Genomic DNA, 13,743 nt, shown 5'->3' on the forward strand with positions numbered 1-13,743 from the left:
ACTATAGAAGAGGTCCACCCTTTGTACTCTTCACTATATAGAATATAGTATTATTATTTAATCTATTGAATAGATAGATATTAAGGAAATCATTTAACAGATAAATACAATAATGTATATTATCTGTGTTTATTGTAAATACATCACATAACTTATCTATTGAGATATCTATACATCCATTGAAACACTCATTCATCATGAATACACTTATACATCTATTGGAAACACTAGACCTTTATGGATCCATTTGCCAAACATCCATCATTAATTCATCTATTCATCCATCCATTAGGTGATAGGGTTGCTATGAGCCAGGTGTTCCTTGTCGTTTTTGTGCTTTTATTGTAAAAGTGGACGTTATAATCTCTGTCCTGAGATGAAATTCTGTGCCACACCCCCAATTAAGGCTCCCTTTCAAACTTCTATGTTCATGCAGCTGACTTCTGTTATAAGTTGAGTGTCCATTGAACAGTATATGTATCCATTATTGTTGACTTCATTAAACCATCTCCCTCTAACTCCCTTTCATCCTCCACTTCCTCCTTCATTCCTCTCTCACTTACTCCCTTCCACCCTCTATCTTCCTCTCTCTCTCTTTCTCTTTCAGACTCCCAGATCATGTGTCCTTTGATGAGGGAGCTCTACTAGAGCCTCTTAGTGTTGGAGTCCATGCATGCCAACGTGCTGGTATTGGTCTTGGGAGTAAAGTTCTTATATGTGGGGCGGGACCAATTGGCCTTGTGTGTCTGTTAACAGCAAAAGCTTGTGGTGCATCAGAAGTGATTATTACTGGTACATTAATATACTAACTGTACTGATCATTGATTATCATTGAGGACTATATGTGATAATACAATAGTACTAATGTCAGTATACAATGTAGTACTATTAATATAATATATTATGATAATAATTATATAACAAGGTCATCTGTTATATAATAGTACATGTACTATATGTTACATGTAACATATAGTACATGTACATGTGAGCATACATGATGTTACATGTAACATATAGTACATGTACATGTACATGTGAGCATACCTGATGTTACATGTAACATATAGTACATGTACATGTAAGCGTACATGATGTTACATGTAACATATAGTACTGTACATGTACATGTGAGCATACCTGATGTTACATGTAACATATAGTACATGTACATGTAAGCGTACATGATGTTACATGTAACATATAGTACATGTACATGTACATGTGAGCATACCTGATGTTACATGTAACATATAGTACATGTACATGTAAGCGTACATGATGTTACATGTAACATATAGTACATGTAACATCATGTAAGTATACCTGATGTTACATGTAGCATCATGTATACTTACATGATGTTACATGACATGTAACAAAATCATATATATAATATGTGTATGTATGACTGAGTATATATAATTAATGTATGAACATTTTACAGATAAAGGAGTTGCTCTGTTGGTAACTACCAGAATCAGCCTTAATTTAATCTAATTGTTTGACTTAATTATTAATTCTCAATACATTATTACATTATTTTATTATAAAATACTGACAAAGCAAACTATATTGTTAAAGATGGAGTAAAAACAGGAAGCTTACTAGACAGACAAATTAAATTCCACTAATAATTTATTAAGTGTTATATTGTAGGAGGCAGAAGGAGAGGCCGTTAAAAATATTCATGACTTAATTTGTGTATTTGACCTGTATTGTGTAACATCTGCTATGTTAGTGTTGTGTCATGACTCCAATTGACTGGTAGACATTTGAACTGTGAAAATAAACTGAGTGAAATGGATGAACAAAATGGATTAGAAAATTGCCAACTGAATAAAATAATGGATAGATGGATGGACAAATGGATGAATCTTTTGATAGATTGGTTAAATGGATGAATTGATAAAGAGGTACTTGAAGATATGAATCTATTCTTTTCTTAGATCTTGATGCAGGACGACTGGCGGTTGCTAAAGCAACTTGGAGCCACTCACACTTTACAAGTTAAGGCAAGAGACTCAAGACAATTAGCCAGTCAATTGAAGAAGTCTTAGGATGTCGTTCGGATCAGACTATTGAATGTTCAGGAGCTCAATCTGCTATTGCTGCAGCCATTTATGTAAGAACAAATGGATATATTATAAGTGTTTTAATGGATGTATAGATATCTCTATAGATACAGTTATGTGATGTATTTACAATAAACACAGATAAATGATTTCCTTAACATCTGTCTATTCAATAGATTAAAACAATAATACTATATTCTATTATAGTAAAGATTACATAGGATGGACCTCTTCTATAGTTATATATAATGGGAACAATATCTTTTTCTAAAATTATTGAAGACCTTATAGTACACTATTGAAAATAGTGGGGGACTTTACTAACAGTCATATGTAAACAATTATGTTACTCACATTAATAGCTTACATTACCAACACAATTACTAGTTAATGTGTTTTGAAAGGATCTATACATTGATATAGTAAGTATGAGTTATGGTATCCAATAGCCATCTGTCATATGACATTTTACTTTGATAAGTTTATATCTCTATATCCCCTTTGTTAGTTGTATAATTATTCTCTACCAGGAATATTGAGTTGTAGATAATAGTTGATAAACATATTCATTGATTATAAAAACAGGAAAATTAGCACCATTGTCAGCATTATATATGTAAACTTCATATGGTGCATATTGTATTAAACTAGTTTTTCAATTCTAAGTGTATGTAGTCACATGACTTGTCCAATAGACATCCATGTGTGTACTTCTTTTGTATGATTGGAGCTGTTGCTATGGAAATGTATAATCTGGTTTAATCATAACTACAAATAGAGCAATCTGATTGGTCAGTTGTTTGCATACATAGGAGAAAGCAGTCATCATTCAAACCATACACACTATTTTTTTAAACCATTGTGTTCTTAAACAAGGTCACAAGGTACAATTCATTTAAACAGTTATTTTAGAATTTAATATGATATAAAGTAAGTCACATACCACAGGTTAAGTTTACATTAATTTTCCTTTGATGCCAAAGAATGTATCCTTGAGTATGGAATGTGATAGACTGTACTTATATCCAATGGTTATAACAGATGTGAGTGTTCAGGTGTGTATCGTAAAGGTACATATTTCAGTGTTTATTTACTCTACTGATCTTTGAACTCTATCTGCTCTCCTACAATATTCATATTACATACACTTTTTCTCTTCATATATTAATGTACTATTCCATTGTATTCCATTGTACATAATTTCTATGAGTCATTTCATATTAAGCATTCATTTCTTTTATTGTACATTTATCTCTCATATTAATATACATTTAAACCACATTAATTACTGATTGCTAAACAAGCATGATCATACCATGTGTTAAACATGTGCTATCATATCGGATGATACATTAGAAATGACTCATGACCTCCCTATAATACAGGCACAAATATAGTACAATAGAATAATACATTGAACTGCTTGGGATTGTTCTTATTGTATCAATAGCTATAATCAACTTTATATTCAATTATTCCTAATACCTAATAATAACAGTTATTATAAAAATGGAATCAAGTTACATTCCATTACCACATATTGTCAGGATTACTGATCTGTTCATTGTTATTGTAGTATTGGAATTAAACTAGTTTATATAGACAATGTAGAGTGTGTAATTGCTGACCTAAATAAAGTTATAATCATTTATATTCTGTAATTGTCTCTTGGACTTTTTCTGTAACTTGTATAACTGAAATTGTGCAAGATAATAGACAGTAATATATTAAGAGTAATAATAATATATTAAGTATAGAATAGCATGGATAATACTTTTTATAAACAGCTACTAAATGAGTCTTCCAAATGTTATATATATATATATATATATTTTGTCTGTCTGATGATCGCATAACGCGTGAAACTCGGAGTAACAGCAACACAGCGAGAGCCCTGTTCTTTTGTCCTTTAATTCTGTTCTAACCCCGCTCTGTCTAAACGACATCGAGCACTCTTCAACAGACTTAGATACTTCAGTATATATATATTTAAACAAACAGAGTGTTTCATTTAGAAGACAGACACTATATTTTCTACATTTTTTTTATTTTAAATCTTTAATGATTTGACAGTGTAGATGATATGCATCCATTAACACAACCACTATGTGTCCATTTGTATATGTCCATTTCAAATTATCACACACACCTCTTTATTCATTATTACAACTATTTGTCCATTTTACACTACTATCTGTCCATTTTACACTACTATCTGTCCATTTTACACTACTATATATCCATTTAGGCCACTCGTTCTGGTGGTGTATTAGTGTTAGTTGGTCTCGGAACTCCTGAAATTGAGATCCCCATAGTTGACGCTAGTATCAGAGAGGTTGATATCAGAGGTATATTCCGCTATTGTAACTGGTAGGTAATCCATCTGTCCATCTATATTTTATCAATCTATCACATTCTACCATCATTCACCAATGTACCATTCATCCATCCATCCATTCACCAATGTACCATGTCATTCATCCATCCATTCACCAATGTACCATGTCATTCATCCATCCATTCACCAATGTACCATGTCATTCATCCATCCATTCACCAATGTACCATTCATTCATCCATCCATTCACCAATGTACCATATCATTCATCCATTTATTAATTTAATAATCCATTTATCTCTCTTGAGGTCATATTATAATAAATATTATTACTTCCTTGTCAGATGTCAATGTCTCTTCCTTTTTTTTTAGTCAGTCATAGATCCATTTACCTATATTGGTATTGTATTAGATCATATTCCTTTTTATGGTCATTATCATAATATATCAGTTGTTTTAGTGGCCTCAGTTAGTTGGTAAAAGGCTGATGGTCTTATGATATAAAGTTTAATAAAATTCTTAGAATTATTTTAGTTAGCAGTACCACTAAAATTCTTTTTAAGGCTTGCACATAATGATAGTATATTTTAGGACAATAGGCTCTTAACAAATTAACTTATTTGTTATTGTAAGAAATAACAAGCTTGTTGAACAGCTATAAACGAATTACCTTGTCATTGTAGTCTTGTGACTTCGATAATAGTATAGTCATTGTTTTAATGTAGGAGGTATCCTATCATTAATCATTTGTTTGCTATAGAGACAACTCATACCCCCTCATTGATTACCTTAGCAACGTACAATACAATAGAAATTATATAACAAAATATAATCAGTATATTCTACTTATTCATCATCATCTCTCTATCATTAGTTACCCTATTGCTCTGGATATGGTAGCCTCTGGTAAAGTCGATGTCAAGCCACTTATCACACACCATTATGAATTGGAACAATCCCTCGAGGCGTTCCAACGAGCTAAAACAGGAGAGGGTGGAGCTATTAAAGTCATGATACACTGCGGAAAATAAACTGGACACTTCTCCTTTATATAAGTCATGTGACTTGTAGGTAATGTCATGTGACCAGTTACAACCTATTGTTAATTTATTGTCCTTTAAATTGAATAATAAATATTAATTCAGCTGTTTAATTTGTTGTTAGGAACAAATACTCAACATAGTAATCCTAAAATAACTAGAGATAATGTCATTACTTGCACCACACATGAAACAATTTGTACAATGACCATTACTATCAGGTAATGATGTCAACAATGTACCCACTACCACAACAAGGAACCACCCATAACCACAAACCAACATGTACATATTTGCATGTAATACATGTATAATATGTTCATGTTTACATACATGTGTTGTATAGGAGGACTCCATAATGTCATAAACATACTTGTATTGTCATCATAACTTTAAATAAATGCAATAAACAAATAATGATGTAATAATAATAGGGAGTGTATTACTAGATATATATATATATATATAATATATATATATATATATATATATATATATATAGTATATTACTAGATGTAAATTCCCATAGTTTATCATGATGACATAATTGTAACTAAATGATGTAAACATGATTAAAATATAAAAATAGTACTACAGATAATTAAATTGGTTATCTAAATAGAAAAAAAAGATTTTCCTTATTTCTTTTTATCAGTTATCTTATCTCTAACCACATCCACTATTACCACCTTCTATATCCAACAACTACTACTACTAATATAGTACTACTATATTATTATATATGGTACTATATTAGTATATATATTGAACTATAATACTATATGTAATGAATGGTTTAATTTTCAATGAAGTATATGTAAAGATTTGTAAGAAAGATAAAAACAAATGATGTCATTAGGTAAATGGATAGATGGATGGATGGATGGATGGATGGACAGATGGATGGACAGATGGATAGATAAACAACACAATGGATTGTTTACATGGCCTACGATCTCAGACACTAATTTCATTATTAATTAATATGTATTAAATAAACGTGATGTTATGTTGTGACTCCACACTTACTTAACTCATAATATTACAATAAAGTATGTTTACATAGTCTACATATTAGGACAACGTTATCATCGATTTTAAGAAATATTACAATAAGAAACTTTATGACCAATGTCCTTTCTTCTTAATGATCAACATTGATATCATATAATTATGACAATATGATAAATGACATAATTAATCGGATAACCCCTAATTATAATAAAAAATTACATGATCGTTATGGTATTTAAGATCATTATCACAGTATTATACAACCTCTATATTGAAGACACCTCTATATAAAGAATGCAGGTCCCCAAGGTCACAGAAGTGTCCACTGAGAGGTTTATCACACTATGCAATAAACATCTCTAATGAATACTTCCTTGAACTTGGGACTGGCAGTCCTTAGTATAGAGGTTGTATAATACACTAAAATATTAGGAACTATATGTGTGTCCAGTATAGAGGGTACACGTCCTCCATAGTGACCTATACGCTATGTCATATTACAGTTATGACATCATTATTGTAAATATAGTTTCTGATGTCATATTACAGTATATGACATCATTATAATAAAGATGGTTTCTGGAGTAATACAACTCTTATGTCAACATTAAGACCAGTTTGTGTGGCTGACAGTGTCTGGAATGTTTAAAAGTTTGAAGTTTAGAGTTTCAATGTCAACGTTATAAACAAACTTTAACACAATTAGATCTTGTATGAGTTCTAGCTGATGAAATACTTATTACTTTAATGCATTTCCTTTTGAAAAATAATATTAGATGTTCATATAAAAAAAAAGAATACATTTTTGTCAAGGAAAGTCAAGAGTAAAGATAAAGGGTGTGTTCTTAGTTAATTAATAGTTAATTAATCTATAATTAGTTCATCTACTGCCCAATCTTCATAACTGGAGTCTGGTAAAAATCGACGAATGATTATCGGAACTTTCTTAGCTCTGAAACAGACAGATTAAAACAGACTTATTCCTATACTCTATTATTAGTCTCATACTCATTCCATTAACTTATTGACTGGTATGGGTCTCAGTTAAAGAATGGGTATGTATCTCATAATGTAATGAATGTATAAAGAATGAGTATGAGTCTGATAGAATGAGTATGAGTCTATATAGTCTTACTTGAGTTCTTTCATTGCAATTTTAAGTGGATCAGTTTCTCCCTCCAACTCTACCATCACTGGTGCCCCATACTATAAGATAAACAGAAGTATGAAATGGATGCATGGACATGTGAAATGGATGAATGATCAGTGTAAAGAGCAATACAAAATGGATGGATATTAAAGGAGAGAAAACGAAATGGACGATCATTTATTGGATATACTACTGGTAATCACATGAGATGGAGTAATTGATTGTTAAATAGGATATCTATTTGATCATGTAAAGGGGTACACGGCAATGTAGTAATAAGGGACTTGCAGTACATATATGGTGTAACTTTACTATCAAATTATTATAAGACAGTAAATATATTATAGTATCATATTTCATTGAGAGACTAGTATAATATTAAAGAAATCGTATCAAGTTTAGTTTCAAAGATATTAGCGGTTTCATCCTGTGCCTTGTGTTAACTATCACATTATCTCACATCTGATATCACCTTGACCCATTTCCTTTAAAGGATATCAGGTCGGAGAGAATTATGTCTAAATTAGTTAGTAGTAAAACTATACATTGAAATAATACATGATTCCACGCATATAGAATGAATGACTAAAAGAATAGATGCATATGATAATATAGGATAGGACACTATGTTGAATGACTGGTTACTTGGAAGGATGAATTGACAGAAGGGTGGTTGAATACAAGGATGCTAGTTGATTGGATTAATTTTAAACCATTAATTAAAAGGACATATTTACAACACCAGGCATTTAACGAGTCAATGTTTACATAATAAACATTTAAAATTCGTCTTATTAACAATGACCTTCAGACTTCTCAGACCCTTACAATTTATGATGTAAGGAACAAAAACACCCTTACATAATTATCACCGTTATCTTCTTAGAAATGTATTACATTTATAGAACTTCACAGTAACCATAAAACGTCAGTTCCTCAGTGTTAAACTTTAATTGTATTAGATGTCTTCAGGTACACCAATAATACTGTCACTGTTCAACTTTAATACAATAACAAATTTACTATATATATAATATAGTAGTAGTATTAATACATTTACTATATATATAATATAGTAGTATTAATACATGTACTCTGTATATAATATAGTAGTATTAATACAAGTACTATATATATAATATAGTAGTATTATAATACATTTACTATATATATAATATAGTAGTATTAATACAAGTACTCTATATATAATATAGTAGTATTAATACATTTACTATAAATATAATATAGTAGTATTAATACAAGTACTTATGCATATAATGTAGTGATGTTACTGTAAAAACAGAAGCTGTGATGTGACTCAGCAAGCTGTTTAAGTGCCAAAATAAAAAAGGCTTCCTACTCATGTCCTGTATGTGCCAAAAATGACTAGTGTAAAGGAAATATCAAGATAATTCTAATTCTATAAGAATATTATTTCAGCTTCTATAATGAGTACATCCTTCCTAATTAAGATAATTTTCAGAGGCACCATAGTGTCTGACATAGAAGGATTTCACTCACTCATGCTGTCACTATAAACATGCTTTCTCACAACTTCTATCAAACATCTTTTTACTACAAAAATGTAGTCAACATTAAAAGTCTATAACTAAATCAATTAGAAAGTACTATTATTTTGTATTAATAGAAATTATGAAAGAAATTGCCAAGAGTAGCTTTCAATTTCAATATTATTTTCCATTATTTGCTAAATTAGATACCTAATTTGTAGTGCTCTTGTCCCCAGGACTCTAGCTCTCTCATACTTTGTCATATAGGGCGTGGTTGTCCGTTGATCAGGAGGAACAGCTCGACTCTCTTCAGCTAAAACAAAGAATATATTAATAATCACAGACCATGAGGTTTCCATAGCAACTAGAATTGTGATATTGAGTTGCTATATAAAGTATTCTTTTCAGAATATCACTCTAAAATTCCCACAAACAAATAGTTCAATGTTTTTATTACCAGCCACATTTATCTGTTAGACATAGTAACTCAATAGTCTTGTTTCTTACTACAAGGAATGATATCATGTAGGGTGCATATCCATGTATTAAGATACATGTCTGTATATTTAGGGTTAAATATAATAGATTACATGACTATGTAAACATTCTTTAAATATTATCTCACGCTCTCTGTCTATGCAAACAATAATAGTAACACTGGTTAACCTTTAAGGTGAATAATTTACATGTGCAATATAATTAGAGCATATCATTAATTTTGTTTTATTGAAGTTTGTGAGAAAATTGTTACTATTAACACAATCCTACACATGTACTCTAAAATTCTATTGTTACAAAACAATACACAACATTTAATGTATTATGTGAATGTTACTGTAATGGAACCAATTAAGGAACACCTTACATATTTAGGACACTTATTCTAGTCCATACTAATACTTATTATTTTATTATATTATTTAACCTCTATATTGACAACACCTCTATATTAAGGACAAATATGAATGTTATTATAATAAAACCACTTAGGGATACCTTACTGATTTAGTATTGTTTTAGTCACATACCTGAAGTGTATTATACAACCTCTATACATTAAGGACACTTGTTCTAGTCCCATAATAATACTTTAGTGTATTATACAACCTCTATATTGAGGACACTTGTTCTAGTCCCATACTAATACTTTAGTGTATTATACAACCTCTATACATTAAGGACACTTGTTCTAGTCCCATACTAATACTTTAGTGTATTATACAACCTCTATATTGAAGACACTTGTTCTAGTCCCATACTAATACTTTAGTGTATTATACAACCTCTATATTGAGGACACTTGTTCTAGTCCTATACTAATACTTTAGTGTATTATACAACCTCTATACATTAAGGACACTTGTTCTAGTCCCATACTAATACTTTAGTGTATTATACAACCTCTATATTGAGGACACTTGTTCTAGTCCTATACTAATACTTTAGTGTATTATACAACCTCTATACATTAAGGACACTTGTTCTAGTCCCATACTAATACTTTAGTGTATTATACAACCTCTATATTGAGGACACTTGTTCTAGTCCTATACTAATACTTTAGTGTATTATACAACCTCTATACATTAAGGACACTTGTTCTAGTCCCATACTAATACTTTAGTGTATTATACAACCTCTATATTGAGGACACTTGTTCTAGTCCTATACTAATACTTTAGTGTATTATACAACCTCTATACATTAAGGACACTTGTTCTAGTCCCATACTAATACTTTAGTGTATTATACAACCTCTATATTGAGGACACTTGTTCTAGTCCTATACTAATACTTTAGTGTATTATACAACCTCTATACCTTAAAGACACTTGTTCTAGTCCCATACTAATACTTTAGTGTATTATACAACCTCTATATTGAGGACACTTGTTCTAGTCCCATACTAATACTTTAGTGTATTATACAACCTCTATACATTTAAGGACACTTGTTCTAGTCCCATACTAATACTTTAGTGTATTATACAACCTCTATATTGAGGACACTTGTTCTAGTCCCATACTAATACTTTAGTGTATTATACAACCTCTATACATTAAGGACACTTGTTCTAGTCCCATACTAATACTTTAGTGTATTATACAACCTCTATATAAGGACACTTGTTCTAGTCCCATACTAATACTTTAGTGTATTATACAACCTCTATATTGAGGACACTTGTTCTAGTCCCATACTAATACTTTAGTGTATTATACAACCTCTATACCTTAAAGACACTTGTTCTAGTCCCATACTAATACTTTAGTGTATTATACAACCTCTATATTGAGGACACTTGTTCTAGTCCCATACTAATACTTTAGTGTATTATACAACCTCTATACATTAAGGACACTTGTTCTAGTCCCATACTAATACTTTAGTGTATTATACAACCTCTATATTGAGGACACTTGTTCTAGTCCCATACTAATACTTTAGTGTATTATACAACCTCTACATTAAGGACACTTGTTCTAGTCCCATACTAATACTTTAGTGTATTATACAACCTCTATATTGAGGACACTTGTTCTAGTCCCATACTAATACTTTAGTGTATTATACAACCTCTATACATTAAGGACACTTGTTCTAGTCCCATACTAATACTTTAGTGTATTATACAACCTCTATATTGAGGACACTTGTTCTAGTCCCATACTAATACTTTAGTGTATTATACAACCTCTATACATTAAGGACACTTGTTCTAGTCCCATACTAATACTTTAGTGTATTATACAACCTCTATATTGAGGACACTTGTTCTAGTCCTATACTAATACTTTAGTGTATTATACAACCTCTATACCTTAAAGACACTTGTTCTAGTCCCATACTAATACTTTAGTGTATTATACAACCTCTATATTGAGGACACTTGTTCTAGTCCCATACTAATACTTTAGTGTATTATACAACCTTCTACATTTAAGGACACTTGTTCTAGTCCCATACTAATACTTTAGTGTATTATACAACCTCTATATTGAAGACACTTGTTCTAGTCCCATACTAATACTTTAGTGTATTATACAACCTCTATACATTAAGGACACTTGTTCTAGTCCCATACTAATACTTTAGTGTATTATACAACCTCTATACATTAAGGACACTTGTTCTAGTCCCATACTAATACTTTAGTGTATTATACAACCTCTATACATTAAGGACACTTGTTCTAGTCCCATACTAATACTTTAGTGTATTATACAACCCTCTATACATTAAGGACACTTGTTCTAGTCCATACTAATACTTTAGTGTATTATACAACCTCTATACATTAAGGACACTTGTTCTAGTCCCATACTAATACTTTAGTGTATTATAATCTCCATATTAGACAAAGTGTCTAATAATTGAAGTTATGACAACTTACTCCCTATTTGTAAATTTCTCTAATGTATACTAAATATATTATAACAATTAGTCTAACAATCAATCTGGTCTTTCAATTTGTATAAACAATATAAATATTTATAACAACACAATAACTATAATAGAGTACCTATACATAGTGCAAATGACTGTTGAGTCAATTGTGTTGCTAGGCAATGATTCACAAACATTGGAGTTTTTAGTTTTAGCTGAATGGAGTTGTCAAATTATTTTTCCTGTTTACAAACATTATTAAGAACTCTATTGTGTCTGAACAATTTAATAAACAGGATATTAATATTAATTGGATAAAATTAATGAATATTTTAAATATATATTTTTAAAGATCCTACTTTGAGGCAATATTTCTATCGTTTCTTCATGTTCATGATCTTCCTCGCCTTCCTCCTAGAAAAAATGGACATATACTTATATAAAATAGATGCATAGCCACGATATAGTTTAGATAAATGGATGTATGTGTTAAAAATGGACAGATACTACTCGTCCATAATCTTACTCCTATTTCTTCCATATCGTCCATAAGATCATCTTCTCCTCCACTAAAGTCGTCCATACTAACGAAAATTAAAGAAATAACATACAAAAATTATTTAAAGGTCCTTAACTCACTCTGCCATCTTGAGACACGTGGACAGTATATGTTAATTGTTTATCGCGATTACGCATTTGTGGGCGTGGTTTCTATTGTTTTGTTATCGGGATACTTCAGATCGATGGACGATGAGCGCTATAAAGAGGAGTAGTCTGGATGATAATAATCTAACAGTGCCTTCTTTGCTAACCACGAGAAGCCATCCCAGTCCAAAACTTTCTCGACACCAATTAACGCTCTCTAGAGACGCAAGAAACGAAGGAATACCGCAAGTTATCGTCATGTCTGCGCCAAGTACGTTATCTCCTAACACTCAATTGTGTCCGTTTGCGAAACAAGCGAACAATACGATGGAGCTGCGTCTTCCAGCAAATGACAGCCGTAACACAGTTCAGCATCCGTCCACTTTGTCTCTACTAACTCCTCCAACTCCAGCTAAAATTGGTTCCTCTAGTCTAGCACCAAACAAGACAAAAACTTCAAAAAGAGTCCACCTTGGACCAGGTTGTGGAATGCTGGATTGGATACGACTTTGCAGAAATACACCGACATGGCTGGCACTGGAGGTGTCCCAAAATCGGTTACTGAGGAAGAATTGGCACGTCA

The 13,743-nt window shown here is 31.1% G+C and overlaps 1 protein-coding gene and 1 pseudogene across 1 annotated transcript; one reads left to right on the forward strand and one right to left on the reverse strand.

The window, feature by feature from the left end:
• The first annotated feature begins 299 nt into the window (after positions 1-299).
• LOC121391655 lies at positions 300-5,444 on the forward strand (annotated as a pseudogene).
• A 1,887-nt stretch (positions 5,445-7,331) lies between these two features.
• On the reverse strand, positions 7,332-13,420 carry LOC121391654 (DNA-directed RNA polymerases I, II, and III subunit RPABC2-like). Its single transcript, XM_041523208.1, has 6 exons — positions 13,310-13,420; positions 12,875-12,929; positions 9,339-9,441; positions 8,078-8,102; positions 7,603-7,673; positions 7,332-7,419 (listed from the first exon to the last, which is right to left on the reverse strand). Exons 1-6 carry the CDS (start codon positions 13,418-13,420, stop codon positions 7,332-7,334), a joined length of 453 nt encoding a protein of 150 aa, XP_041379142.1.
• Positions 13,421-13,743: the final 323 nt, after the last annotated feature.

The sequence above is a fragment of the Gigantopelta aegis genome, unplaced genomic scaffold, assembly GCF_016097555.1.
Source record: "Gigantopelta aegis isolate Gae_Host unplaced genomic scaffold, Gae_host_genome ctg2772_pilon_pilon, whole genome shotgun sequence".
Taxonomy (NCBI): Eukaryota; Metazoa; Mollusca; class Gastropoda; order Neomphalida; family Peltospiridae; genus Gigantopelta; species Gigantopelta aegis.

Excerpts from the sequence above, each read along its gene's own strand:
- LOC121391654 (XM_041523208.1), bottom strand. The coding sequence starts at position 13,420 with ATGACGATAACTTGCGGTATTCCTTCGTTTCTTGCGTCTCTAGAGAGC. Across the intron at positions 9,442-12,874 it reads GATAGAAATATTGCCTCAAA|CTGAAGAGAGTCGAGCTGTT; the intron begins GTAGGATCTTTA and ends TCTTTGTTTTAG. Across the intron at positions 7,674-8,077 it reads GGGTCAAGGTGATATCAGAT|TATGGGGCACCAGTGATGGT; the intron begins GTGAGATAATGT and ends TTTATCTTATAG.